The 27176-nt window shown below is 50.2% G+C and overlaps 1 protein-coding gene across 2 annotated transcripts in view; it reads right to left on the reverse strand.

Annotated features, from left to right (window-relative positions):
* Shank2 (SH3 and multiple ankyrin repeat domains 2) overlaps positions 1-27176 on the reverse strand; it is a 432981-nt gene that overhangs the window by 128081 nt on the left and 277724 nt on the right. For both annotated transcript variants that reach the window (XM_028771108.1, XM_028771107.1), the window contains 2 exons: positions 7771-7853; positions 6116-6240 (listed from right to left, as the gene is read on the reverse strand). In XM_028771108.1, coding sequence (XP_028626941.1) covers positions 6116-6240; positions 7771-7853 — 208 coding nt within the window. The remainder of the gene's footprint in view (positions 1-6115; positions 6241-7770; positions 7854-27176) is intronic.

A 27176-nucleotide genomic window follows, 5' to 3' on the forward strand; every position in this document is an offset into this window, starting at 1 on the left:
GAGAGAGAGAGAGAGAGAGAGAGAGAGAGAGAGAGAGAGAGAGAGAGAACAAACTAAGAGGTACAGCTGCTGTCTAGACCAGAGGGAACCTGGCACTGAGGAAGCCACAGAAAGGCTTTTCCACAACCCTGGGATTTGTCCCTAGAGGTTAGCATATGCATGGCAAATGGAAACTCCAAGATTATGTGAAAACCAGGTCTGTGCCAGGGCAGGACTGTGCAGGGTGGTGAGTGCAGAGGGCAGAGGTATAAGCCAAGTTTGCCTGCCAGGGGTGTCGGGGAGGCTTTAACAGGGTCTTATACTGAATGGCACCTAGTCTGGCTTGTGCTTGTCACTGTACAATAGTACACATCTGAAGGGGTCACTGCCAACGCAAAATCATTCACCCTCATTATAACTTATCATTATTTGTTTGACAAATGTTTTCCAGTCTTCTGTTCTGAGTGAAGCATATTAATGAGGCAGAAAGACAAGACACTCACCAACAGATACTGACAAATGCTAGCTTTGTGCCCAAACTTCTGACCTCCAATCTTCCTTGGAGAGCCCGGGATAATATGCAATTTATTTCACGTGACTTAATTCTCAGTACCACATGTTACCAATGAGGTGGTGGGTCCCCTCATATGTTTATGAATAATGATCTCAATAGAATACTAGGACTGACTGGTCTTGGCTGCCTTTCGCACAAGCCTTGCTGAGGTCTGAGGCTGGGGGATGCAGTCTTGGAGGGAGCAGAAGCTGCCATGCAGGCTCAACTGGGTTGGAAGTAATGGTTTAGGCGGATGTGTGTGAGACAAGTCCCATCTTTAAGAACCCACCTGAGAAAGCTTTTACAACACACTAAGTCTCCAAGGAGAACCCTGGGACATTCCTCTTAGCGTCCTCACTCGAATATAAACCGAGATTACAAAAAACAGTTCCAGGCATCGCTGGTGCAAGTGTTTAATATGAGGAAAAGGTAATTAGCGATCTGCAGCGTGGCTGTTCGAGGATGAAGGATATTGCTGCCTGCTTTAATTGCAAAGAAAAACCTATTTAGGGAAATTAACACACACACAAAAAAAACGAGATCGGCCACTTCAGGGCTAAGACAACAATCACAGAAACCATAGAAATTTTTCACAGCCCAACACTGGCTGGCTGCTGAGGGAAGGCCTGGGACAATTTCTAACACCAGAAAACTCTTTTCTGGACGCATGCCACCTTGGCCCAGGAGCCAGGACACCATTCCACAGCACAGTGCTCCATAGCCTTCGAAGGAATGTTCTATTTGTAAAATTAATGAACACACACACACACACACATACACACACACACACACACACACACACACACACACACACACACCAAATGAACACTGCAGAAAAGCTGAGAAACACGAAGGTCTGAAGCAAGTGGAGGGTGTTCTTCCATCCCCTGGGGGTTGGGGTTGGGCAAGGCTGTCTTCCCTGCCTGTAGATGGATTATGTAGATAATTTTGAGTCTGTCTTGCTCACTAAATAGAACTGCATTATACCCCATGGGCATGGAGGGCTCCTTGTAGGGCTTTGTGAAAGGCTCCCTCATGGAGCCATAGCAGATGTTGGCTGTCCTTCCTTCCCATCCTCTTATTATTTTATTTGCGTGCTGTGAATGCTGCTTGCTTTCGATGCAGTTCCCTAAGGATGGAATCATAGATGTGAAATTACCCACTCGGCTCTCTGCTTCCTGTAACATGCTGCCATGTTGACCTCCCCAGAATTCCTGGCACTCCATGTTTTGTTCTAACAACACAAATGTGTCGTCACCAGCAACAGGTATGATGGTTCTGAAAAATGGTTGCTAATTTGAAAAGAAAAAAAACTGGCACATGCCCTTTGCCTCACTTCCTGCATTATGCACAGGTGGGGGAAGAGTGTGGGTCTCAGCTCTAGGGCATCCAGTTCGGCAGTCTGGGCAGAGCCGGGTGTCTAACATAATCCAGTGTGTGACCTTGTGAGAAATCACTGAAGTTCTCCCTGCTTCAGTTTTCTCTTCTACAACAAAATAATGACTTTAAGAGGTCTGTTTTTAAAACTCTGTGCAAATCAGAGGGAGAAATGACCATGACTGGTGCACCTTAATGACAGTGATAAAGGACATGGGCCTTCGATGGCACTTGCAACAGATGCTGTTTGCTTACTGTGTGTTTTCTGGTGAGTTGGTTTAAGGGCTTCTAATAAGACATGGGGTATTTCAGTTCTGGCCACTGAGTCCTGGGATCCTCTTGTCTCAACTCTCCAGTGCTGGGATTAGATGCATACCCCTGCACCCCACTTTTAAAATAGGTGTTGGGGATCTAAACTCAGGCCCACAAGTTTGTGCAGTACTCTCCTGAGAGATCCATCTCTCTGGTCTCATACGTCAGCTTACATCACTGTGCCCAAACTCCCACTTGTTCTGGCCTAGCAGGCAAGATCTGGGACCAGGCCTTCATCGGTAACAGGCATTTTTGGTGATGGCAATGGCAGCCAAGTCTCAGAGGATGAGCCTACGAGCCTATAGGACATCACAATGACAACCAGCTCTCCTTTCCTTTTCCTGAGCCAGCCACACACATCCTTCTATAGCTTTCTTGGCTACTGGAATCCCCAGCCTCTCACCCAAGCTGCACAGAGAGAGCACTTTCCCAGCCACTCCATGTCCTCTGAAGGCCTTCCTAGCCATTGTTACTGGGCCAGTTGTCAAGTCTCTTAATGAGGAAAACGTAGAGACACAGTCACCAGTGTTCTAGCAATAGGGCTCTGTTTCTACAAACTCTACCATCACGGACAGAAAATGCTTTAAAGTAGAAACAAAACCAACCCACTGCCTATACTAAGCACGCCCAGATGTTTCCCCTTGTCATGATTCCCTAAGCGATTTAGTCTAATAACCATGGACAAAGCCTTTACTATGTAGTGTAAGCATGCAAAGCTGCTCTCGAGTCTCAGAGGAGCTGAATGGGCTCTCCATCAGCATTGGGCCACTTTCTACAAGGAGCAAGAATATCTTCTGACCTTGGTACACTGGGGGCCTGTAGCCACACTGCTCTGAGCGGTGATGGATGAATGTGTGAACATCAGAGTGACTGTAGTCAAATACCCTCAATCATGGGGTGCACACACATGCACACACACACACACCTCACTCAGAACTGAGTTCTCATGCTGACCCCTATGAGCTTTTAAATTTCCACCCCTGACTTCAAGATAGTTTATCAAAGGGGATGGCAAGGAGGCTCAATACATAAGAGCAGTTGTCACCAAACCTCAGAACCTGAGTTTGATTACTGGACCCTACTTGGTGAGCATGGTGGTGATGCCTGTACACATACATATACACACAAGCACACATACACATACATGTGCGCACTTGCGCACACAAAGACAAAGTAAATATTAAAAGACTTAAAAGGCTGACAGGGCTTTACTCGAATCTTAGCATTGTTTTGGGAGTGAAGTGTAGTCATGACGGAAAGATCAAAACAACAGGAAAAAACCTCTCTCCTTAACACTTTATCAGTAGGGAAAGCAATTCTAGACAGCAGACTAGAGAAAACCCTGTACAACAGGAAGCTCTTCATTATGGGCTCCGGCACCAGGCACGATGACAATGTCAGGGCAATCTGACCGAGTTAAAGAAAGAGGGATAGAGCTTTATGGACACTTGAGATGTTAAAAGTCAACCCCCTACTTCTAAAGTGGCCCCTTGGTCCTGAGGTTCAAACCACAGCACACGATTTTAGAGAGCAAATACAAAGTCTGATATACTTCGCAGGTTTTTTTTTTTCAGGCAGCAGAGAAAAGGGTTGCTAAGGGGCGCGGGGATGAGGAGCACACGCTGGAACTTGAGGTAGCTTTGCCCACAGGTACCCATGCTTCATGGAGTGCTCTAGGGGACAGCTTCACCCCACACAGATTCATAAGAGAACACATAAAGCTTTTAAAAACAATCTCTCCAAGATGGAAAACCGTTCACAGCAAATACAGAGAGGTTGTCCCCTGGGAAGCACATGCCTGTGTAAGGGCTTACAAATGATTTTAATATCCTGATGGCAAAAGCCAGCAGCCAAGGAGATAATTCATCGGGAGGTTCGGACTTAAATCCAAGCACCTAACATAGAGAAAGTCTGAGTTCCACCTCAGGCAACCTGGGAAGTAGAAGAGGGGAGCCTGTTTGCCACCTCCAGGGGTCTGCACCCCACAGCCCCATCATCAGTGTATGAATTTGACAATCAGCTTTGTGGGACTATGGCTTTGATGTGCTAAGTCTTTCCATAGGCCATGCACAAAATCAGAGACCAACACACAGCCCTAACAAGCCATGGGGGCCAAGCTTGACAAGCCTAGAATCCTGGAACTCAGAGGCCACTGGAACAAAATGCCTGTTCCCCAAAGGCAGCTTAGTATATCAGAGGTTTAAAAAAAAAGTCAAATGAAGTGCTACAAGGACATCCCCAGAAAAAGTACCACCCCAAGGCACTTCCACCGCAGAGGCCCAGGCTTCTTTTATTGACTAGTTTATCATGGAAACAGTCAAATGAGCTGAACATCAGGGGGTGTGCAGCCCCCATCTGCAGCCCTCATTTATTATTGAAACCTATCTCAACCTTCTGGAGCCCCCTTCTCTGCCATCATAGGGCCACCTACACACCACTCAGAGCCTCGGTCCCAGGCCACACCCCCTCTGTCTCTAGTGTCTCTCATACACAGGAAGAGGGTTTGCGTCACAACCGCATCCTACAGAAGATGATTCAACCCAGTCTGCAGTTCCAGGAGGTTACAAACCTCATGAACTCAAGGAGTTGCAGCTGGCTCCGGCTTCTCCATTCTGGAAGTGATTCCAACTGCTTTGACCCACAGAAACCTGAATCAGCCCATGCCTCACTCAGACCAGGCTCTGGGCGGTCAAGAGTAGTTTAAAGCGTCTTTCAGCAATGGCATGAGAGCCACACATGACTCCTTTTTACTGGTCCCTCTACCTAACAGCTGTGATCTCTTCTCCCTCTATTCCTGTCACCCTTACTAGTGTGAACGGACTCCAGAGTGATACGAAACTGTGATGGACAGACAGAAACTATTGTGGGCAGCTGACGTATAACATGGAGCAAAGGCTTAATGTGCCATCTTACTGGGACAGGCTAGGGTATCCTCTTAACGGATGTGCATTGAGGTCACCCAATTGGCTGGTGAGATACACCTGTTCATCATCTCCACCTGTGTGTGATTTCTGACAAACTTGAGGCAGGACTCCAAGTGAACCCTGGGAAACAAAACCTCCTGACTAGGCCCGTTTGGGTCTATCAGATCATTAAAAAGGCCATCTTTCCAACCTAGTGCATGTTCGCTCATTCACACTGCTTCCAAAGAGTAACAAGTTGTCTCGCATAGTGAGATCCAAAGTAACACCTAAGCCAGCAAAGAGGCAAGATGCCCTGAAGCACCAGGACACAACCTTCTCACTGGCGCCAACGTACAACTGCAGGTGACGTTCACAGACACCAACACTTGCACACAAGAAGACTCCTCAAATGACCAAACATTACTCTGCTTTTGGGTTTGAATGAAAATTAGCTTTTATAGCTTCTGGATATTTCAGTCTCCTCTCTGGGCCTTCTCTAGCCCCTCCCCACCCCCACTCTGGCCCCATGCTCTGTGGTCCTTAAAGACCATCAACCATGCACTGAACATAGACCAAACAACTCTTAGCCACCCACAGCACACTTTATGCTAGCCAACACCACACAAAGGCTTGGTGACTTGCCCTTAGGACACAGGAGTGGGCAAGGACTCCCCTCCTATTTATGGACTCAGAGCTAAGCCACCCACAGATCTGCGTGTGGCACCAGCATCATGACAATGTCTCCATTTTCCTCTTGAAGACCAATGGCCAAGTTCCACGTATGCTTTCTCCTTCCAAAGAACCATGAAAACACTCAAACATCAGGGACAGAGGAAACACATTCTCAGGGGTTAGGGGACACTCAAGAAAATACAAGCCATGTAGCCTAAGTCATCCACCATCCGGATGGTTTTGCTGAAAACCACGATCCTCTCTCATGTGAGAGTCGGCGCTCTCCCCAAGCAGTGTGATACAAACACCTGTGCCCTACCTCAATCAAGAAGTCCCCGGTCCTTAGTCCGGCTTGCCATGCCACCCCACCTTCATCCACGGACTCCAGGTACTGCAGGGCTGGAAATGCCGGCGTGGGTGTGAATTCCTCAATGGGGGTATCGGCTGGGAAGACAGAGAAACACTGTGTTTGAGTCTGGGGGATGTTTTCCAAGTTGGTCACCCCATCTGCCCATGGGACCCTGGGAGGATGAGGGTCACTGCATTCCCCATTACCACTGGGAGGCAGTGGTCCTGGCTAGCTTGCCCCAGAGAGGGGTTCCTTACTCACACGCACTTCAGTACTAATGTGAGCCCTGGAGCCAGGGGAATGCCAGGACCCCCTCATGCCTCTTGGCCACTCTGCTGAAACCAGGGAATAAAGTGGTCTGTGGTACATGTCTACACGTCTGTCATTTTCTTTAAAAGTATCAATGACTAAACATTTTGAGTTCTAAAAATGGAAAAGTTCCTTCCCCTACCACACAGAGCTAGGGAAAGACCATACTGAAACCGCCTGCCAATTTCACAGCTATACAGACTTGCAACTCAGGGGATTCAACTTGGAACAGGGACAGAGAACAATGTTGACCCAGTGGGTGGCTGCTGATTTGGAATCTGCTCTGAACTCTCTCCAGGGGGGGACCTGCCTTTCTATGACCATCACATGACCAACATGCCTCTCAGCAGAGCTAGGCTGGGCTTCTGGGGCCCATGGGGCTGCTGAAGGACTTTTTGGTCCTCCTGAGAGGCCGGGGGTGGACGGGTGGGAAGGTGTGATGCCCAGGTTGGGGGAGGAGAAGGCACATCACACAGGCATGGACCTGTACCCTGGGGGTGGAGAAGACTCTGCTCTTCTCTTTTTGGATGGATTGCCGTGGGCGGCCAGAGCCTGTGGCAGGTGGGCAAGCTAGCTGGGGAAGGATGTCTCCTGCACAGGTACAACTGCCACATGGCTGACCTCCACCTGCCTCAGGCAGATGCCTCTTCTAGAGCAAGCTGATGCCATTTTGCTGTAGTTGGGAAGGGAAGCCCCACACTAGGGGCAGGCGTGGGGCACTGCTTTGAGCTGTGTCCCAGAGCCTCCCACTCCCAGGCCACAGGATGTATGGTGCTGCCAGCTGAGTTGATGGTAGAGGGGACCTTCTTTTCTCCTTGCCTTTGCAAAGTCACCTTAGAGGTGAGTTGGCAGACACCTGCCACCTTTGGAGCTGAAACCCACCCCCAGCACAGGCCAGTTTCCGGGTGCCTCAAACTTGGGCTGGGCCATTCTGGGTATCAGAGACCAGGAGCTTTGAGAGTCAGCACACTGTGACTAAACTGAAGCCCAAGCTGCAGGGTCTCCCCAGGATTGGGAGAAAGAGGTGGGGGGAGGGAGGGAGAGAGAACAGCTCATTTGGAGCAGTACTGTAGATGGAAAATTAAAAACATGCCTGCAGGAAGCCTAGATGTTTTCTGAGGAAGGCAGAATGTTAAAGAGCATCGTTGTCTAGCAACCAAGTGCCCCCAGGAAAATGCTTGTTTCATGCTTATTTCCAAGCTGGGGAAGGTTCTTCATACAAGCCTGTGTGCATCACACACACACACACACACACACACACACACACACACACACACACACACACACACCATGGGAAGGGATCCCAGAACACTCACCTTTTGCCCCTCGGAGCACAAATCCAAAGCCCTCGTTGTCTTTCTTCTGCAGGACCACCGTCTTGTCCTCAATAATGCAGTCACTGTAGAGAGAATTCCGGGGATAGCGACCATTATTGTAACCGGTCATCATCACGGTGGCTGCTCCACCGCCGGGGACGCTCATCATCACAGCCAATTAATCACCCAGCTCAGATCCAGGCAGCATGGAGGAGCCTGGGCAGCAGCTCGGTGCAGGAGGAGCTGGGGGTGGGGGGGTAGCAGGATGGGCGAGCGGGGCACAGTGGGATGTGGAGGGGGGCGGCGGGCGCGGGAGCCAGCCAGGGGAAGGAGTCATGGATGCTGGAGGGGCTGCCCAGGCCGCTGGGGGAGCAGGGGGCCCAGCTCAAGAGACCCGGGGGCTGGCCAGGACGCCGCCGCCCAGAGCAAAGAAAGTAAGTGGCCCGGGTGGTGGTGGCGGCGGCAAAGGCAGCAGCTTGGTGAAGGAGGTCCCCAGGCCTGTCTCGGCCAGACGCATCTTCCAGGGAAGCCGAAGAAATCAGCCGGAGGAATAACCAAGACAGCTGCTTCGCTATTTCTTGAAGGGGCTTTAAGAGGAGATCAGGTTCTCTCCGTTTGTTCTGTGCACGAGCCAGCAGCAGGCACTGGGGATGCAGAGACCTGTGCTTTGCAGCCAGCGCCCCCTCCCTCCCTCTCCCCCGTCCTAGGGAATGTGGTGTGCAGCAGGAGCCCCCACAGTCATCTGATGAGCCCACAGTGCGACCGGCGCTGCTGCCTGGGCGTCATCCCGCGCAGAGCAGAGGAGCCGCAGGCTGGGCTGGTGGCCGGCGGGAGGGGGAGCCGCCAGCTCTGTGTCTCTCCTGGCTACAGAGGCCAACGCTGAGGGGTGAGGGAGTGAGGGGCTCAGGCCATTTCAGTCCCACCAGAGCCAAGGAGGGCAGCGGCTCCCTCCTGAGGAAGATGCCTTGCTGAGGACACCGAGGGCAGCAGCATCCCCACTGCAAGGAAGACCAAGAACCACCGCGCTCACCTCTTTGTATAGCATTTCCATTTTTAAAGGAAACAGACTAAAAAGCCCCAACTTTGCTGTTCCGGCCAAAGCTGCCTGTCACCAACATTAACAGAACTCTGACTGTCCACCTAGAGGTACGCGCAGGGGACACGGGATGAAAAGATGCTGCCTAATGACTTGAGAGCCACCAACTCTGGCCCTTGCCAGCCTTTTTTGGTGGCTGCTCTGGGGCAGGAGACAGGGCTGTCTGCATCCCAGAATCAGCCATTGCCCCCGCCCCCCGGAAGTAAGTCAGAAGGCAGGAAGTCTGGAGGTTGAGGGCTGGAGAAGGAGGGAGAGGGTTTTCTTCTCTAGAGTCCCAATAGGAGGACACAGGACATAGTGGACAGAAATCACAACAGGAGTAGCCGAGCCCCAGACACAGAGGAAGAAGGCTGTGGATGGAATGCAGGTTGGGAGTGAAGAGTGTTGCTGGCTCTGAGTCCCAGAGTTCCCTAGGGAACTCTGCAGGAGGCACAGGACCTAGGTAGGGTCTGGCCTGCAGATAGCAGTTAACTAGGACAGGACACCCTGGTGCTGGAGGAGCAGAACAGCCCCTTCTAACCAGTCTAGCTGGCCTGACCAACCTTTTGTCACTGTTACATTATGTTGACATTACCAATTACAAAGTTCATGAAATGAAAATAAGGCAAAATAATCTTACAATATTTGAGTAAGTATAAAATTTTGAGTTGGCCCTATTCAAATCTGCCTTGGGTGCATGTGGCCAGTGGTCTGCTGGTTAGACACACCTGGAAGCAGGTAAGGACAGAGTGGTGGCTTTTTAAGGTTCCCATTGGGCAAGCAAGACTGTTGGTGTTAAGGTCACAGAAGTCACCCAACAGTTACCCATCGCAGGGTCATGCTAATCATGCCCCAGGGAGAATCTGTGTTCTGGAAATTGGCTATGGGGGGAGGTAATATAGGCTGGGCAGTGACATAAGCTGCAAGCACAGTGGTCTAGGTACGATGACAAGTCACAGAAGTCTGAAAGGTAGCTGAGAAGCTCACCTAAAACCTTGCTCTGTCTGCTGACATATCCTGCCAGCCTCCTGGATCCTGGTGTGTGAGACCCTTTTCACTCAGTTCTCAAAGCCCCCTGCTCTAGCAGGTCCCAGAGGGGTGATGAGAACCAAGGAGGAGTCATTGGGCTAGCCTATAGGAAGTGACAGACCCTGGATCTGCTGTGCCCCATATTGACTGGCTGTGAGGACAGCCCACAGTCACTTGGGGCTGCTGTGGTTGGATGCCATTATACCCATGATAGTGTGGTTTAGTGACAAGGCCCCAGGGAACCCCTTTCAAGTGTGGTCAGTAACTGGAGAAGCCCTGGCTGGCAGCCAGGACCTGCCATCACAGTAATGGTTGGAAGGAGAGCTGGGGTAGGATGGATTTGTTGCTATGGATTCAGGCACTTTACAAGACATTGGGTAAAGTAAGCTTATGCCAGACCCTTCGATCTTTGAACTTTTGTGTCCACCCTTGGGATCTGGAATATAGACTCAGGTCCCTAACTGGAGACCTTTTTCCTTTCTCCTCTAGCTTTCACATAGGAAGCCACCTGTCTTGACCCTAATACTCCCTCAGTGGCTAGACAGTAGAGATCCTGTGGCTTCTTTATGCCCTTTCTTAGCCACAGGGGTCTCTCTGAGGCCTTGGTGCTCAGCCCAGTCCAGCACCCCATTCTCTCTCTGTGCTTTAGTGGCTGAGGGCTGGTGCCCCAACATGTGCCTCTTAGACATAATGTCTGCATGTCCCCTGGACACAGGTGAGCAACAGCACCCACTTTGGCTTTGGCTCAGGAAAGAAGCCACGGAGGCCTTCCAGAATGTATTCCATCAGCCAGCAGAACCTGACTGAATCCAGACACTTCCTCACACCAGTCACAGGAACCTCCTCAGGGCACCTGTCCTGACTGGACTGGCTGTCTCCTTCTGACTGTAAAAGGGGGAGGCATGTCACTGAGCATGGTTCAAATAGAAGTGTGATGCTAAACCCAAGGTCACCCTGACCTCTTAAGCCTTAGATCACACTCTATAGTCTGAGAACCACAACCACAGGCATGATCATGGGATGGGGTGTGGAGGGGGGCAACAGAAGGACTCCGTACTCTCAGGGCAGCCCTTGGTGAGCAGTTAGCTCTAACACACAGGGATTCTTTTCAGTTAAAGAGCTACTATTGGAGGCAGTAACCATATTACTCTCCTCTTCTACAACCCCAGCCCAGAGCCTTCTCCCACATCTTGATCGTCCAAGACCTTCCTAACAGCTTTCTGCTGTGACAGCCCTGTGTGTGCAGACCTCCTCCTCCTCCTCCCAGCCTCCCTCTCATTCCTGGAAGACGGCTTCCAGTTCCTCTTCTCCATGATGTTTTTTCAGAAGCCAAGCCCTACCATGTGCCCACCACCCTTAACCACCAACAGGCTTTGGGCCTAACGCCCAAATTCAGACATCCTGAAAAGAGTGGGTAAAGACTTAGGTGTGGAAAGTGAATTTCCACTGACGAGACACACCAGACAGACCCAGTGCCGGGAAGGCGGCCCTCAAGCTGCCATGCACCCTCTTGTGCTTACCCAGAAGCAAATGCCCCCTTCTCTTCAAGGGGCTTGATCCCCTGAGAGACAGTGAGTTGTTGTTACAAATCACCCTGAATGCCCAGGGGCTGGCAGAACCTGAGGCAGGGATGCAACGCATGGCAGAGGGAACCTGGGTGGGAGATGCTGCAGATGACTCCGGAGGAAAGGCCTCTCCTGGACTCTCTCAGCAGCCCCTTCCTTCTGTTGACCAGTAACCTGACCCTGGGTGAGGATGACTCAGTCTCACTGACTGCCCTAGCACTTTACCATAAGTAGAACTAACACTGCCTAAGGGCCTGGTAGCCCGTGTGGCTCCCCAGCAGATCTACCTTCAGATTCGACCCAAAGGCCACTATCTACATTTCACTGGGACACATCTGAAGCTCCCATACTCCACACATTGCTCCTGGGTGACCCCATTCAGGCTTCTTTTGGAGCCCTGTTCCCTCCCCCGTAACTGAGCAGGTGTATAAAGCATTCAGTGTGGGTATTCTGGAAGCAAAAACCCCTAAGTTCCTTGTTCTACAAAAACCTCCCAGTGTTTATTGACTGCACACAAGTACAAGTCAGCACATGCTCCTCAGATGTGTTTTCTGCACAGGGAAGAAGAGTTCCAGCATACCTCAAATGGATCCTCCTATGACAATATTGACCTGCAGCAGGTATGTGTGTGTGTGGGCGGGGAGGGTGGGAATACAGGTCTGATAAGTACAGCTGTGTAGTCATGCACAGTACAAATCAGAGAACACCGCCCATAGTTCCTATCTGTGCTCATGTATTCATTATGGCCATGTGGACAGATGGCAGGGCCATGAGGATGGACCAGGTCCCTTTTGTAGTTTATATAAAGGTAGGGCCAGGACCATTGGTTACCATGGAGAATGGAAGAGCTGTTTCTACAGGAAACACATTGACTTCTGGAAACCACATGTAGAAGGCAGCCATGTTTGTTCCCATCCCCCCAATCTATTTTGTGTTAACTGGCCAAGTACATGTGGAGTATTATGGGGATTTGAAGTCTGCCACAGAGTGGATCCTAGGACCTTTCTCCTGTGACATGCCTTCTGGTGTCTACCTTGTAGGATTCTAAGTGGCCAAGCCACAGTGGCATTTGTTTATGTTTTACTTTTTGAAGATAAGGTTTTACTGTGTAGCCCAGGCTAGCCTTGAACCCTTGGTGGTCCCCCTTCCCAGCTTCTGCTTTCAGGCTCCTAAATTGCTGGGATTACATATGTGAGCCATACACCTGGTGTAGTACTTTTCCTGTTGCTGTGACAAAAACACTCGACAAAAGCAACTTAAGGGAGGAAGGGTTCCCTTGGCTCTCAATTCAAAAGCACAGCCCACTATGCTGGGGAAAGCTCGGCAGCAAGCACGTGGAGCTGCTCACATTGTTCTCATAGTGAGAAGGCAGAGGCGACCACTGGTGCTCAGTTCACTTTTTTGGTTTTTAATCCAGTCTGTGAGCCAAGCCCATGGGAGGGATGGTGCTGTTCACATTCAGGTGAGTCTTCTACTTCAGTTAGCCCAATCTAGAAACTTCCTCATAGACATGCCAGAGGCCAGTCTCCTAAGTGATCTAGACCCTATCAAGTTGATAAGATTAACCATCACACCTGGCCTTCTAGCGTTCGTAGTGGACCGTGGGGTGCCTTCCTCCTGTGGGGCAGCATGCTGGGCCAAGGAAGGCTGCATGCACCCACATGGCAGCTGGCATTGACAGCTCCTTGGCAGTGCAGCTGCTCCTACAGCAGGGCAAACTTGGATCCACAGGCAGTCAGGTCTTGGTTTAGGAAACTAAACAAGAAGGATCCTACAAAATCATGTTTCTTAGAGACAGGACCACCATGGGCAGATTGAGCCTGAATATGGGGTTATGAGTGTAGACTTGAGCCTCTCTTGACCTCTCTTGGGAACCCTTGTAGGGATGGTAACCTTGTCAATTGTGTTGCTTGGGTTTTTCTTTGATCAGCAGTGGTGGGGCTCCAGCCTCAGGTCAGAGGTAGCTGGGACCCTTGTGAAGCTGCCACATTAGTGTTGAAACTCAGGCATTTGTAGTGAACACCTACTAGGTGTCAGCCAATGGTCTACTCGGTGCTTGCCATCTCAGAGGGAACAGACTAGGCTCAGTCTGGCCCTGTGGAGATGTGAGTGTAAGCAGGTTGAACAGTGCCCCTGCCAATGGACGTCCTTACTTCCTGTTGCCTGGCTCCCTTGGAGGCAGGTCCTTTCTAGAGATGGCATTCTGGGTTTAGGAGCCTGTGTGATCAATACCCTCATGTCCTCATAAGCAGGGGGAGCTGGAGGCTCGGAGACATCAGGGAAAGCCCATGGAGGCTAAGTGAGGTCTGGAGGGATGCAGCTACTAGCCAAGACTCACAAGAGAATTGCAGTCAAACAAGAGGGGCCAGAAAGGGTCCCGGGGAGTCAGAAGTGTGGCAGGGCTGCCCATGCCTTTGTCCTCTGGATCTGGCTGGTGGAGTTAGGAAGACAAGTGGATGTGGTGGTCACAAAAACTTCTCAGTGGACATTATAAGAGCTGGTTCTCTGAGGTCTAGATGGTTTCTCCATAGAGGAGACAGAGGCACAGAATGCCCAGGAGGGGATGGCTGTGGCTGTGAGGCATGAGGGAGCCTGCAGAGCATGGATCCCAGCCTGGTGTCCAGGGATGCTGGGCTCCACCTGCACACACAGCCAGTGCAGGCACCTACACAGCAAGATGCTTGAATCTATGGCAGCTCCAGCCAGCCCCTTGTGTCATCCAGGAGGTTGAGATGACAGACAAGCAGGTGAGCCATTTCTTTCCCTCAGCGGGGTTGACATACAGGTGGCTGGAATTCCTAGTCAGTCCTGCCATGATAGTTCCTCTTCCTTGCACAACTCTTCCTGGTGTCAGCACAAGTAGCCTAGTCTTGCTCCCTGGAGGCTATGACTGTTGTTTTGGACAGTGGGAGTAGCCTGTGGGTGTGACTGAGGACACATAATCTATGGTTCTGTGTAATGAGGCTCACTCTATAAGGAGTCACTACACTCTACAAGGCAGACGCTGAAGTCAGGCTGCTCCCATACAAGAGCTGGCTGTCACAGGGATCCAGACATCACAGAAGCCCCCTGCACAGAGGCCTGCAGAAAGGAACTTCATAGACTCTACTGGGGATGGACTTCAGCCAGCTGAGACCATGCAGGTGTGTTGGCCACCATCAAGAGGTGACAGGGTGTTATCCACAGTCATGCAGACGAGGGAGGACTACGCCAGGTTTTGGCTTCAACTCTCAAGCCTATTTGCAAGCTGGGAAATAATAAATTCAGCGCCTCTCAAAGTCCTCAGGGCTTAAGCAGCAACATGGAAGCCAGCCTGCCATTTGATTAAGTGTCTCTGGAATCTCACCTGGGGTCAACTCCATTTCTTGTTAAATCTGGTATCTGTAAACATCATTCCTTCAGGTGTGAAAATCACTTGTAAGTTGGATTTTTCTCACCTCAGGAGAATCCTCGAGTGCTGTTGGTTGCTAAGTATGTGAGGGCACAGCCGGGCAGTGGCCACAGTGACTCAGCTGAATGGGTTCAAGGGAAAACTTATTTTAGACAACTCTAATGGGCCAAAAGGTGTGCTGAGTAAGGACCGTGTGCACACTGGGAAAATCCACTGGTGGTGGGGTGGGCCGTGGGGAGGTGGTACTGTTCCCTGTCCAGAGGTGGTGGAAACCCAAGATTATGTCCGCAAAGCATTTCCAGTGCTGGGAGCAGAAGGCTGAAAGTGGCAACCCCGCTGCTCCTGTGACAGTATCTCAGTGGTCTGTCCACGCAGGAACTGGAGCACTATTAGAAAGATGTGTCTCCAGGGAGCAGCGGCAGCGACAGTGGATGCCCTAGAAATTTCTGGACTCTGCCAATCAGGAAGGATGGGGCCATGCAGGATGCTGTCAGCTCCTCTGTGGAGGGGGTGGGTAGGGAGGTGCTGGGGCACAAGCCAAGACTTAACAGGTATCCCAGCTCAGCTGGCAGAGATGCCAGCTAGGCCCTCTTGCTGCTGGTGTGGGCAGTCGGCCCAGCTCACGGAGGTAGAGCTGGCTGTAGATTGGCAGAGAGGACCTATCTGTGGCTGGGCAGGGGCAGAGTAGCCTGGTCTACGGGAAGGCTTGGAAGCCTGCTGGTAGACAGGAGGGGTTCCTCATTACTTGTCACTTGCCACCAAAGTGGGGGTCCTCTTAGCTTTAACCACACATGATGGCATCCTTTAACATCCTGCTTCCTGATTGGAGCATGATTCATAAGGCTCTCTTGCTTCTGGGCTAATAAGTCTCCTGCTAGATGCCACCTTGGACTTTCAGTGACAAGCAAGTCTGAGCTGTGTCACCTGTGGGAAGGGATGGACACAGTCACGGACTGCACTCACTCCTCCTGGCTCCTGGGAGCCACTCTTTCTTGGGATGAACGAAGGTGCTACTGTGTCATCCTTACCTGTGGAAACTGCACACTCCCTCCTTAGATACAGAAGCTATTTCTCAGATGGGCAATTATGCAAAAGCCTTGCTGGTGTTTATTACGGCCATTTCCCCTCCTCGTTGCTAACGTGATAAGCAATACAACTTCTTCCCGATGGAAACGATCATGAGCAGAGAACTTGATTCGAATTAAATCACCTCATTACCTTGCAATAAGTCACCCACGAGTATTGCCTGAGCACCATCCAATGTGCTACCTGCCAAAGCATACTCAAGACAATGGTCCCAGAAACACCTTGCCTAGGTGACAAGCTGTGATCACCATTCCCAGCTAAAATGAGGAGAACCATGCACAGAGTGGGGTCTGGGTCCCACAGACCCAGGTGGGATGTGTCCCCGAATCCTGAACTCACACAGGGTCCTTAGGAGAGTCCTCTTGCTTGCTATCCTCACTTGCAATGTTGGTGTCAGCTGCAGCCTTGACACACCCAGGCTGATGAGGAAAAGTTCATTTGAGATGGACCAGGCACACAGCAGGTCTGGAAGCCTATTAGCTTGGGAGAAAGCCCAGTGCTTCAGAGCCTGCTGCAATCTGGTAATGCAATGCACAAATGTAGATATTGTCATGTGTACCCCACCCCTGTGGGCATTAGCAGAACAGTCTTAGGTGATCTGCCTGTAGCAAGCAGCAGGACATACCTATCTGAAACAAGATGTTCCCACCGAGCAGGCAGATGAAGGTCAGGGGCCCACGAAGGAGAGACAGCAGCCTCTCTCCTTCTGGAGCTTTCAGAAACCTAAGAATCCTGCCCTGAGGCCTCCCTCCATGAGCCTGGGTGCGCATCTCCAGAAAGGGAAATGCTTAGCCCAGCAGGGTGGCTCACAGCACGCTTCGAGAAGCTGATTCACGATAACAACAGAAGAGAAGGGCCTAAGGACCAAGGAAAACAAAACATGTGGGCATCATTCTCTAGGAACTGTCCTGCAGGTGGTCCACCCTGACTCTGGAACCAACATGGTTCTGGAGATCAAGACAGAGAAAAACCTGGCATATTCTCAGGACTCAGAATCCCACCTCCAAGACCTGATGCTGGGTCTCCCTGAATTTTCTCTTTAGTGTGTGTGTGTGTGTATGTATGTATGCATGTATGCACATACGTATGTGTGTGTGTGTGTGTATGTATGTATGTATGTATGTATACATAAACACATACAAAAATCACCTTAAATCAGACTGTCTCTCCCATTTAAAATATCCCTTCTGCAGAGTCTCTTCATTTTGGGAATAATATCTGCAATCCTCACTATAGCTAAGACCCTTTGTAATGCCTCTCCCAACTCCCTGTGCTCCAGCCTGACTGCTGTCTCCTCTTCTGGGCACAGGTACCCTTCGTGAACTACAGTGTCTTTGCATAGCCTGTGCTCCCTGCACAAAGCTACCATGGTCTTCAGGGAGCCACGTTGCTGTCACTGTGTAGGTCCCTCAGTGACTTGTGTGTTTGGTGGGTACCAGCCCTGGAAGGGCTGGGCAGCTAGCTCTGGGGAGAACACTTGATCCTCCCACACACGCATGGCTCTCCACTGGCCTCCAGGGTCTCACCAGTAAACCATTCCCGAGTGACACCTTTGTGTAGCCCATGAGTCATGGATAACCTCCTGGCTTTGTTCTGCTGGGACACAAAACTTTATTTTTAGAATCAGGAGTAACTCCTTCCTAGGCCACTCCTATAGGACTGTAGCCTGGGTTCCACTGAAAACCCTGTTCCCCATGGCTCCTGATTCTATGGCCTGGTGACTTGTGTGCTCTGGAATCCCAGCCTCCATTCTGTGTGAAACATTCTCTAGAATACCACAGGGGCAGTCCAGCTGCCAGGCATTTTGCTACAGGCACAGGCAGTGGCTGTTTGTGCCTCTCCTCAATCCACTAATTAGAATGATGGGCCAGGCCTGCCCCATCTGTTTGTTTCACAGCTAGCCCAACAGGCTAAGAAACAAGCATTGGCTCTTTTCACGTGGCTAGCCCACTCTGGTCTGTGGGATGGGGGACATCCTAGCTTTAAACTATTAAAATTAGTGAGATGTCTCAGTAGGTAACGGTGCTTGCCACTGAGCCTGACACCTTGAGTATGATCCCTAAAACTCCCACGTTAAAGGAGAGAACTGACTCCTGCAAGTTGTCCTCTGACCTCCACAAGAATGTCATGTAGTGGGGACTCCTATTCACAATAAAAAAAAAAAAACAAATGCCTATTTATTTAGGATTTTTTTCTTTTAAAACATAGGGCCTAATATATCCTGGGGTGGCCTTTACTCTATGGGGAGGCTGGCCTTGAACTCCTCACACCCACCTCTCCAGAGTCACCTCCACACCCAGATAGAGGGAGCACTTTAAACTTTTCATATTCCAGGTCAGCAGCTGACAAGTTTTCCTATAAAGACCCAGAGTCAACAGTCCAGGCTCCGAGAGAAGCCTTGCCTAGTTAGGTGTGACACTGTGGCAGCCCTGCCAACATGAGAAAGCTTGGGCTCTGCTCTGCTCCAATAAAGCCTTATTGACAGCTGAGGCAGTGGGCCTCGGGCTGGGTTCTCTCAGGACATATCTTCAGTAACCTTACAGGACTTAGAATGGATACAAATAACAAGCCTCTGTGGTCCATCACTGCCTATAGCAGAAGCTAAGAAAAGAATTAATTTTCCTCGGTAGCTATGACACTGCCCGGTACAGGTGTGCCTGGCTTAATATACCACGGAGCGCTGTGGAAAAAACCAGGTCACCCGTGACTTGCCCTAGAAAGGTTTGGAGGCCGAGATGGAGAGTCCTTTGCACAAAGCAAAGTGCCTTCTCGCCCCCTAGCTTGGCTCACACTTGAGGTCTGCCTGGACTCGGCCTCCCTGAGCAATAATTATCAAGTGGTAATTAATATGCCAATTATCATAATGACTGTGTACATGGGCTCTGAGTGCTCTCAGCATAACTGACTGAACCTTCTGTTTCCCTGAGACAAACTGACTCCTTTCTTTTTTGGTTGTATTTGAGACAGGATCTCACCATGTAGTGGCCTGGGACTCATTATACAGCTCAGGCTGGTCGCACACTTACTACAATCCTCCTGCCTCAGCTTTTTAAGTACAGATGTGAACCACCACACTAGGTACTGACTCTTGTATAGATTAGGGAAACAAAGGTATGTATGCATGGAGAGGTAGAGAACTTTGCACAGCAGAACAAATCCAGAGAAGACCAGCTACAGGGGTGGGGTGGGGCAGGAGACACAGTTCTGTGATACCTATGACACTGCCCAGCTAGGAGGCCCCTACCCCAGGATGACAGGGATGGGAGTCTCCATGAGGACAGAGCAGGCTCCAGCAGCACCAGGAAGTGACTGAGCTGCCAGATAGCACCTACAATACTCTGACATTCTGCCAGCAGATTACACCCCAAGCCAAACAGAAAATCTCCAAAGAAGGCAGCAGCTCCACCTCATGGGGTGCTCAATGAAAAGAAAGATGGGGTTTCCACATAGAAACAAGTACACAGCAGATATCAAGCATTACAGACGCACCCAGGGGTGCCCTGGGCTTCACATGTGCTAGCTAGTCCTCTACCATCAAGCTATATTCCAAGTCTGTATTCTGGCTCCTACCTGGAGCACTTTCCCTGAGTGCTAACTCTAACTCCCTAACTCCTATTCATTCCTCAAAGCCCATTAGCCCATATCATAGTCATCATGTCTAGGAGGCTCCTTTGCTGTCCCTCAAGGGATGCCGGTGCCCTCAGTGATGAGGCCAAACCTCATCTTATTTCCCCTCATATCCAGCTTCCAGCACAGTCTTTGTACTACCCCCTGGTTTGTTTCCCACAACAGACTCTGGAAAACCTAGATTCTTGCTTTCCCAGTCTCCCCTGCAGTTCCCAGTCACAGCAGGGACAGCTGTGCCATAGGACATGGCTTTAGCCAATGAGATTAGAGTAAAAATCTACCAGAGCCTCTGGGAATTATTTAACTACTCGGTGCACTGGAGAAGCATGGCCTTCCCCAACATCCCTGCAAAGGATGAGCTGTGAAGATGTGATAACCAGAGCACTAGCTGCAACTTTGCCACCATGAGTAAAAAGCCAAGAGACTGGAGAGTTGTAACTGACCTATGGGTCAAATACTGGTTCTGGCCTCTACCAGGCCCACCACCAAGGTCTCAGTCTCTGCCAAATGCTTCCTAGAGGACACGAGCACTGATTTGGGGCTAGGAACAAGGAAGTAGAGTGAAGTCCTATGTTGTGCTCAGCTCTCCAGGGAAGATCTAGCCACAGCCCCTGTTCTTACACGGGCTTAGTCTTCGCATATATCATGGGTTTACAGCTGCAGAGATGGCTCAGCAGGTAGGAGCTGTTCTCAGCATCCACATGATGACTTCAACCATCTAAACTCCAGTTCTAGAGGATCTGATGCCCTCTTCTGGTCTCCAAAGTTACTGCAGTCACATAGCACAGTGTGTGCATACTTAAGCACTCATATACCAAAATAAATACGTTTTAAAATAAAAAGATGTTATGGGATAGTGAAATGGCTCATCACATAAGTACATTTGCATACAAACCTAATGCCTTGAGTTAAATCCCTGGGACCAACATGGTGGAAGAAGGGAACAACTCCCCCAGGTTGTTCTCTGGCTTCCACATGTACACACACACACACACACACACACACACACACACTTAGAAGGAAGAAAATTAAAAAGCAGTCACTAAGCATGGCAATGAGTCTAACCTGGACTCCAGGGGTGCCCTGAATCCTATGAGAGTGTTCTCATAGCAGACAGAAGGTGACCTGGAGACACACAGAGAAGTCCTGGGGACAGAGGGGAGCAGCCACAAGTCATTGGCATGGGTCCACCAAGAGAGGAAGCTATCCTGAGTGACTCTCATGCAGGGTCTTCACAAGAAAACAGACTTGTGCCCACTAGGATGTGGGCTCATCCTCCTGAGCTGTAAGAGGCCAAATCTGATCTCCCATCTCTGGTAACCTGTTCCTGCAACTCCCAAGCTCCACATGGCTGCACCCAGGATGCCAACACACAGAGCAGACACTGGCACTGGGACCACTCTCCACTCAGCTAGTGAACAGGAGAGGAAGGGCAGTGTGGAGCTACAGACCTCAAGGATGCAGGTCATGCCAAGCTATGGCAGCGTCCACAAGCCACATGAGTACAGGTTTTCAGAGGTTCCTCACAGCTAATGTGCCAGTTTTTAACGTCCATGATCGTGGGCACCGCCGGGCAGGCAGAAGTTCCCGTTTGCTCCTAGCCATGAGACTTGCAGATGGGCCAGCATTGCTGACTACACACTCACAGACATGATCCAAGAGAGGATGCCAGAAGAAGATGAAATGGTGGACGACAGCGAACCCTGCCTCACAGTGGGACATTGGAAGGACAAAGAGCAATGACACAGAGATGGATGCTGGGCACTTTGAGTCCTCACTGACGCCTAGGATCAGGACTCACCTTGCAAGGCAAAGAAACTGAGGCACAAAAGATAGGAGACTGAGTGCATGGTGGATCAACCGCAGAAGAACAAAGCTGAGACCCACTCAAGAGAGCTGGGTGTGCTCTGAGTCAGGTCCTCGCACGCCACCACTGAGGGGCATCTCAGTGCTGATCTCAGCCTTCTAGATGGCTCTGTCTATTCTCATATGTGGCTCAGGATCTGACAGAGCTGTCCTCTACTCTTTACCCTATCTCCATAGCAACCCACCCTCCATCCATACACCCCGCCTTTCAGATCCTCTTCATGATCTCACTACTATCTGTCTCCTCAATGGGTAGTGTGTCTTCCTGCCTATAAAAAAAGACCTTTGCAAGTCTCCAATATAGACAGCATGAGGCTACAGCAGCTGTCATGACAAACAATGACACACTTGGTAGCTCCAGTCAGCAGAAGTCTGTCTCATCACTGAGCTCAAGGCTGAGACTCCCCAGTTGTCACTGGAAGGGACCAAGGCAACACAGGCCATACTTTCTAAGGAAGTTCTAGGTGAGAGTCTGTTGTCCTTCCCCAGCTTATTGTGGCTCCAGATATTACTAGGGCCACAGTTACGATTCCCTACTTCCTGCCTCTGTGGTCACAGGGCCTCCTCTTAGAAGGAGACATGAAAAGACATCTTTGTATTTCCTGGGTACCCCAAGATGATCCCTTATTACAATAGCTTTAATGCACCAAATCTGCTAAGTCCTTCTTTGACTTACAAGTCAAAGTTAACACAGTTTTGATATGGACATCTTTGAAGGCCACTTAGCTAACATATGTGCCAGTCATGTGGTGTAGAGCTATGCATACAGTACATGCATTACAAAGTTTTAGTATTTGTATGCTTGTCTGCTTGTCTGAATGTGTGCCATGTATATGCAAGTGCCTTTGGAGACCATAAGAGGGAGTCAGATCCTTTGGAAACGAAGGTATAGGCACTGAGAGCTACCTGATGGGAGTGGAGCAGGGATTGAACCTGGGTCCTCTGTAAGAATAGCAAGTGCTCTTCTGAGCTACCTCTCTTCCAGTAAATGAGCTTTTGGATGGATGGATGGATGAATGGATGGATGGATAGACAGAGGATAAATGAGTGGGTTGATGGGTGGATGGAATGGATGGGTGGGTAGATGGATAAGAAGGGCGGCTAAGGCTCTCTGCTGTCTGTTCTCTTCACAGATGTGACTCCTCCTCTAGGTTGTCACTAGCCACTCACTGCACTTGAAAAGGGAGAAAAGCCCTCAGAACCACAAACCAAGAATATTTAAGGCATTGCCAAGGGAAGCTTGCCCTGTATATCACTCTCCTCATACTAGGACAGCACAAGCCACAGTGATGGGAAGGGAGCCCTGTCCACCAGTAACCACAGAGGGGTGGAGACAGAAGACCAAGCAGGGTGCCCCACCCAACCTGCCAGGACTCCGAGGTCCCAGTGATTGCTGTCCCTGTGATTGCTGTGGCCCTTCTATCCCATACCTCCACATCTTCATCCAAGAAATGAAGGGCCTGTGCATCCACCTCTGCTCTAGCACTAAGGAGATATGAGCAAAGCCCTGAACTTCGCAGTGGATAGGTTGGAACTGGTACAGAGAGATGCAGCCAAAGCTTGATGTCATTTCTGTTCTCAACCTTTCCCAGTTCTTGACAGACACCTGACTTCAATCTTGGCCATGCTATCTGCCAGTGCCAGAAGGAGCCACACTCCTGAGCCCTTCCAAGGGGACATGCTCCAAGCCTACCCATCAACTGTCCTCTCCTCTGTCCTAGGTCCCTCATAGAATACAACCCTGCCATCCCCCGGCTTGGCCTTTTTGTTTGTTACCAAGTCCTGATCATCCACAAGCATTACAGCTCCGTGGGGCCAAGTCCAGGCCAGGGAACCTCAGGCACAGAGTGCCATCTGCTATGCCAGGCTTCTGGCTACCACGCCAGCCTCAGCCTTGACCTTGGTTAGCAGAGTCAGGTTTTAATCAGCATGTGTCCTGAAGAGCTAAGTGCTGCTGACTGGCTGGTGGATGCCAAGGAATATGGACAGGCTGGCCACCTAGTCCAAACTCCGCACGAGGAAATCTCAGAGACAGCAGCAGGCTTTCATGGCTGAGCCCTCCTGCAGACCTGACCATGTTGTGCTGCTTTCTAACTCTGGCAATGAATGCAGGTGCCTGGTGTTGCCTTTGAGGGAATGGAGGCAGGAGAGCTGTATGGGGCTGGGTCAGCTGAATCTCCTTTGATGGCACTAAACTGCATGGTGTGATGCTTGGCACTGGGTACCTAGTCTTCTCCCACTCAGGGCCACATTGTCCTTTAGTCTCCTCATAGGATTTACTGAGAGCCAACTGGGTGCACAGTTCTACCTAGAAAGAAGCCTCAGAATGATGCCCCACCTGAGCATCTTTCCTCATCCAGAGTCATCAATCTACCATCCCAATTAATCACTCATCAGTGCATCCATCTACCCACCAATCCACCTAGCCATCAATCCATCCATCTATTCATACATTCATCTATCCATCTGCCTATCTACCATCCATGTATCCATCCATCCTCCCATCCATCCTCCCATCCATCCTCCCATCCATCCTCCATCTATCCATCCACCTATCTACCATCCATGTATCCATCCATCCTCCCATCCATCCTCCCATCCATCCTCCCATCCATCCTCCATCTATCCATCCGCCTATCTACCATCCATGTATCCATCCATCCTCCCATCCACCCTCCATCTATCCATCCATCCTCATCCATCTAACATCCATCCATCTAATATCTGTCTGTCTATGCCTGTTTGTCCATTTGTCTACCTTTCTGATCAATTTAATACCTATTTGCCCATCTATCTACCCAATCATCTATCACCCATCATCCACCTAAAATTCATTGATCATCATCAACCCATCTGTCTAACATCCGAAATTCATGATTCATCAATCCATCATCTATCCATCACTCTAATATATAGCCATCTATCTAGCCACCAATCCATCCTTCATCCATCCACCCATTGATCATTCATTCATCCATTAATTCCCCTTCTTCCTTGCTTTTCTGAGATTGAACATTTGCCAGGCCCTACCCCCAGGTGACAAGGGAAGGAGACAAGTCAGAGCCAGCACTAATACAAAGTAGAGGAAACATAAGCAAATGCAGATCTTGGCTGCTGTCCTTGGCCTAAGCAACAGTGAGTCAGGTGGGTCCCAGAGTCAGGCCCCAGAGGCTGCTATTGCCTAGAGGAGGATGGAGCACCTGGACCTTGCCAAAGGTGAGGATCAGTACAGACATTTGGGGAGAGCCTGTGTGCCCACCTCAGTCCTAAGAACATCTGCAGACCTGGCCACCTCACCCTCTTTCTCCTTGGCTGACACTTGAATGGGCTGCATAGCTGTCCTGTGACCACCACTGTGGCCCTGAAATCTGGTCCTGACAGGCCTGCTTCAGGGCAACAGCTGTGGATGTTCATGGTGACCACTGGTCATGTCCATATACAGTGACTGACATATTTGTCCTGGACATTACTGCTTACACCCATTCATGCTGACAGTTTTTCCTCTCTCTCTCTCTCTCTCTCTCTCTCTCTCTCTCTCTCTCTCTCTCTCTCTCTCTCTCTCTCTCTCTCTCTCTGTGTGTGTGTGTGTGTGTGTAGTCAGGAGCTTGTGCCATGGAACACATGTGAACTCAGAGAAGAATCTCAGCTGTTGGTCGGTTTTTGCCTTTCTTTTTGTTTGGGAGAGGTTTTCTAATACCACACCATTACAAACATGAGTCTAGCTAGCCTGAGCTTCCAGGAATCCTGTCTCTGCCTCTCCTCTCATCACAGACGTGCTAGGTTTACAGATGCATGCTTCTGCATCTGGCATATTCATGGAGACCATCAGTGGTATTCCCTTACAGTGAATGCTGACAAATAGTTACAGTGGCTTCTGGCCAAATAACCAAAAAAAAATTTATCATGGAAAAAAAGAACACAAAGAGAATATAGCCATTTACAGGTTGGGAAACTGAGGCCTACCCAGGGAATTTGTATCAGGACAGGGAAGAAAGCCTTGGCATCAGAACTCCCAGGCTTGTCCATTAGGTTTGAAGATCACCCTGTAGGACTCATTCACCTCCAGGATTGAGGGCCTACCATGGGGGAGCTGGAGAAGAAGACAGAAGAGGGACAAAATGCTGGCCGAGGGCATGCTGCAGCGTGCCAGCTTGCCAGGGCTAGCTGTGGGCATGTTTCCTCAGCTCCAGGATCAGTAAACACACCAGCAGCTTGAGATTGGTGGGGCATAATTCTCACACTATGGAAACTGGCAAATGCCAATTACAGGACAGCTGTAAAGTGGGGAGGAAGGGGACCTTATTCAGCACTGGGCTTAGCACAGAGAAGATGCCTTGGGCAGATGTGACAATGGAAAATTCCAGAGACAAGAGAGTCAACACCCTGCTTCTGCTGCTGGTGTGGTAAGGAAGCGGGGAGACAGGAAGCTCATGGTGCACCTGCCTACCTTGGCCTGTCTCTCCATGTAACCCAGGGGCCAAGGGCGGTCTGCTGAGTGCGGCCTGGAGGTGTGCCTGATTGCCAGCCTCCCCTAGCAACTGCTCTGCCGCTTCTCCATCGCCCCACCCATCTGCCTGCTCTCCCCCATCAGGACACCCACTCGCCACCTGGGGAAAGTGCTAAATGTGGCCTGAGAGTGTTGAGCCAGGCGCCTCCCTGCAGGGATGGATGCCAGGATGGAATCCATCATGGACGGACGTTCATGGATTGTCCTGTGGGATCCCACAGCACAAGCAAGGAGGTTGGGGAAATGGCTCAGTCAGTACTCGCCACACAATCATGAGGACCTGAGTCCAGATCTCCAATACCCATACAAAGCTAGGAGTGGTGACACATGCTTGTAATCCCAGGGCTGGAGGGCCGGAAGAGTTCCACACAAGAGTCCCTGGAGCACAGTGGCCATCAGAGCTTGCTAAATTTGTGAATCTCGGGCTTGTGAGCTGCTCTGTTGTGATGATGATGGTGGTGGTGGTGGTGGTGATGTGGGGGCTGGAGAGATGGTTCAGCTTTTAAGAGCATATGCACAGGATCAGAGTAGAATTCCAAGCATCCAAGTTGGGTGGCTCATAACCACCTGTAACTTCAGCTCCAGGACACCTGATACCCTCTTTTGGCTTCTGTGTGTTCCTGCACACATGTGCATATCCATACATTCAGACACACACATACACACACATACACATGTGCACCTGTACATATATGCACAGGAAAATAAATCTCAGGGCTGGAGAGATGGTTCAGAGGTTATGAGCACTTGCTTCTAGAAGACTAAGCTCCATTCCAGCACCTGTCCGGCAGCTCACAACTACCTACAAATCCAGTTCTGGGGAATCAGAGCCTCTTCTGGCTTCCACATGACTACATACAAATTACACACATACACACATACACACACACACACACATGACACATGCATACAGACACACACACATATATAGACACATACACACATAGAAATACATACATACTTAAATAAATTTAAAAATAATTTTACAATGAGATAAATAGTGCCAGAGAAGATACTCAAATTGACCTTTGGCTTCTGCATGTATTAGCACAGATGTACTCGTGTCCCCAACTCCTACACACACATGTGCACATACACGAATGTGTACATAGAACATACCCTTCTCTCCACACAGAGGCTTTTCACAGTATCACATAGACAGAGGCTTTCCCTAAGAAAGCCTCAGGAACCTATCAAGAGAGGTTCTATCCGGGAAGAATTCGGGGGCTGGGTGGGACGGAGTGGGGAGGGACTGTTCTT

The sequence above is a fragment of the Grammomys surdaster genome, unplaced genomic scaffold (assembly GCF_004785775.1).
Source record: "Grammomys surdaster isolate TR1022 unplaced genomic scaffold, NIH_TR_1.0 205, whole genome shotgun sequence".
Taxonomy (NCBI): domain Eukaryota; kingdom Metazoa; phylum Chordata; class Mammalia; order Rodentia; family Muridae; genus Grammomys; species Grammomys surdaster.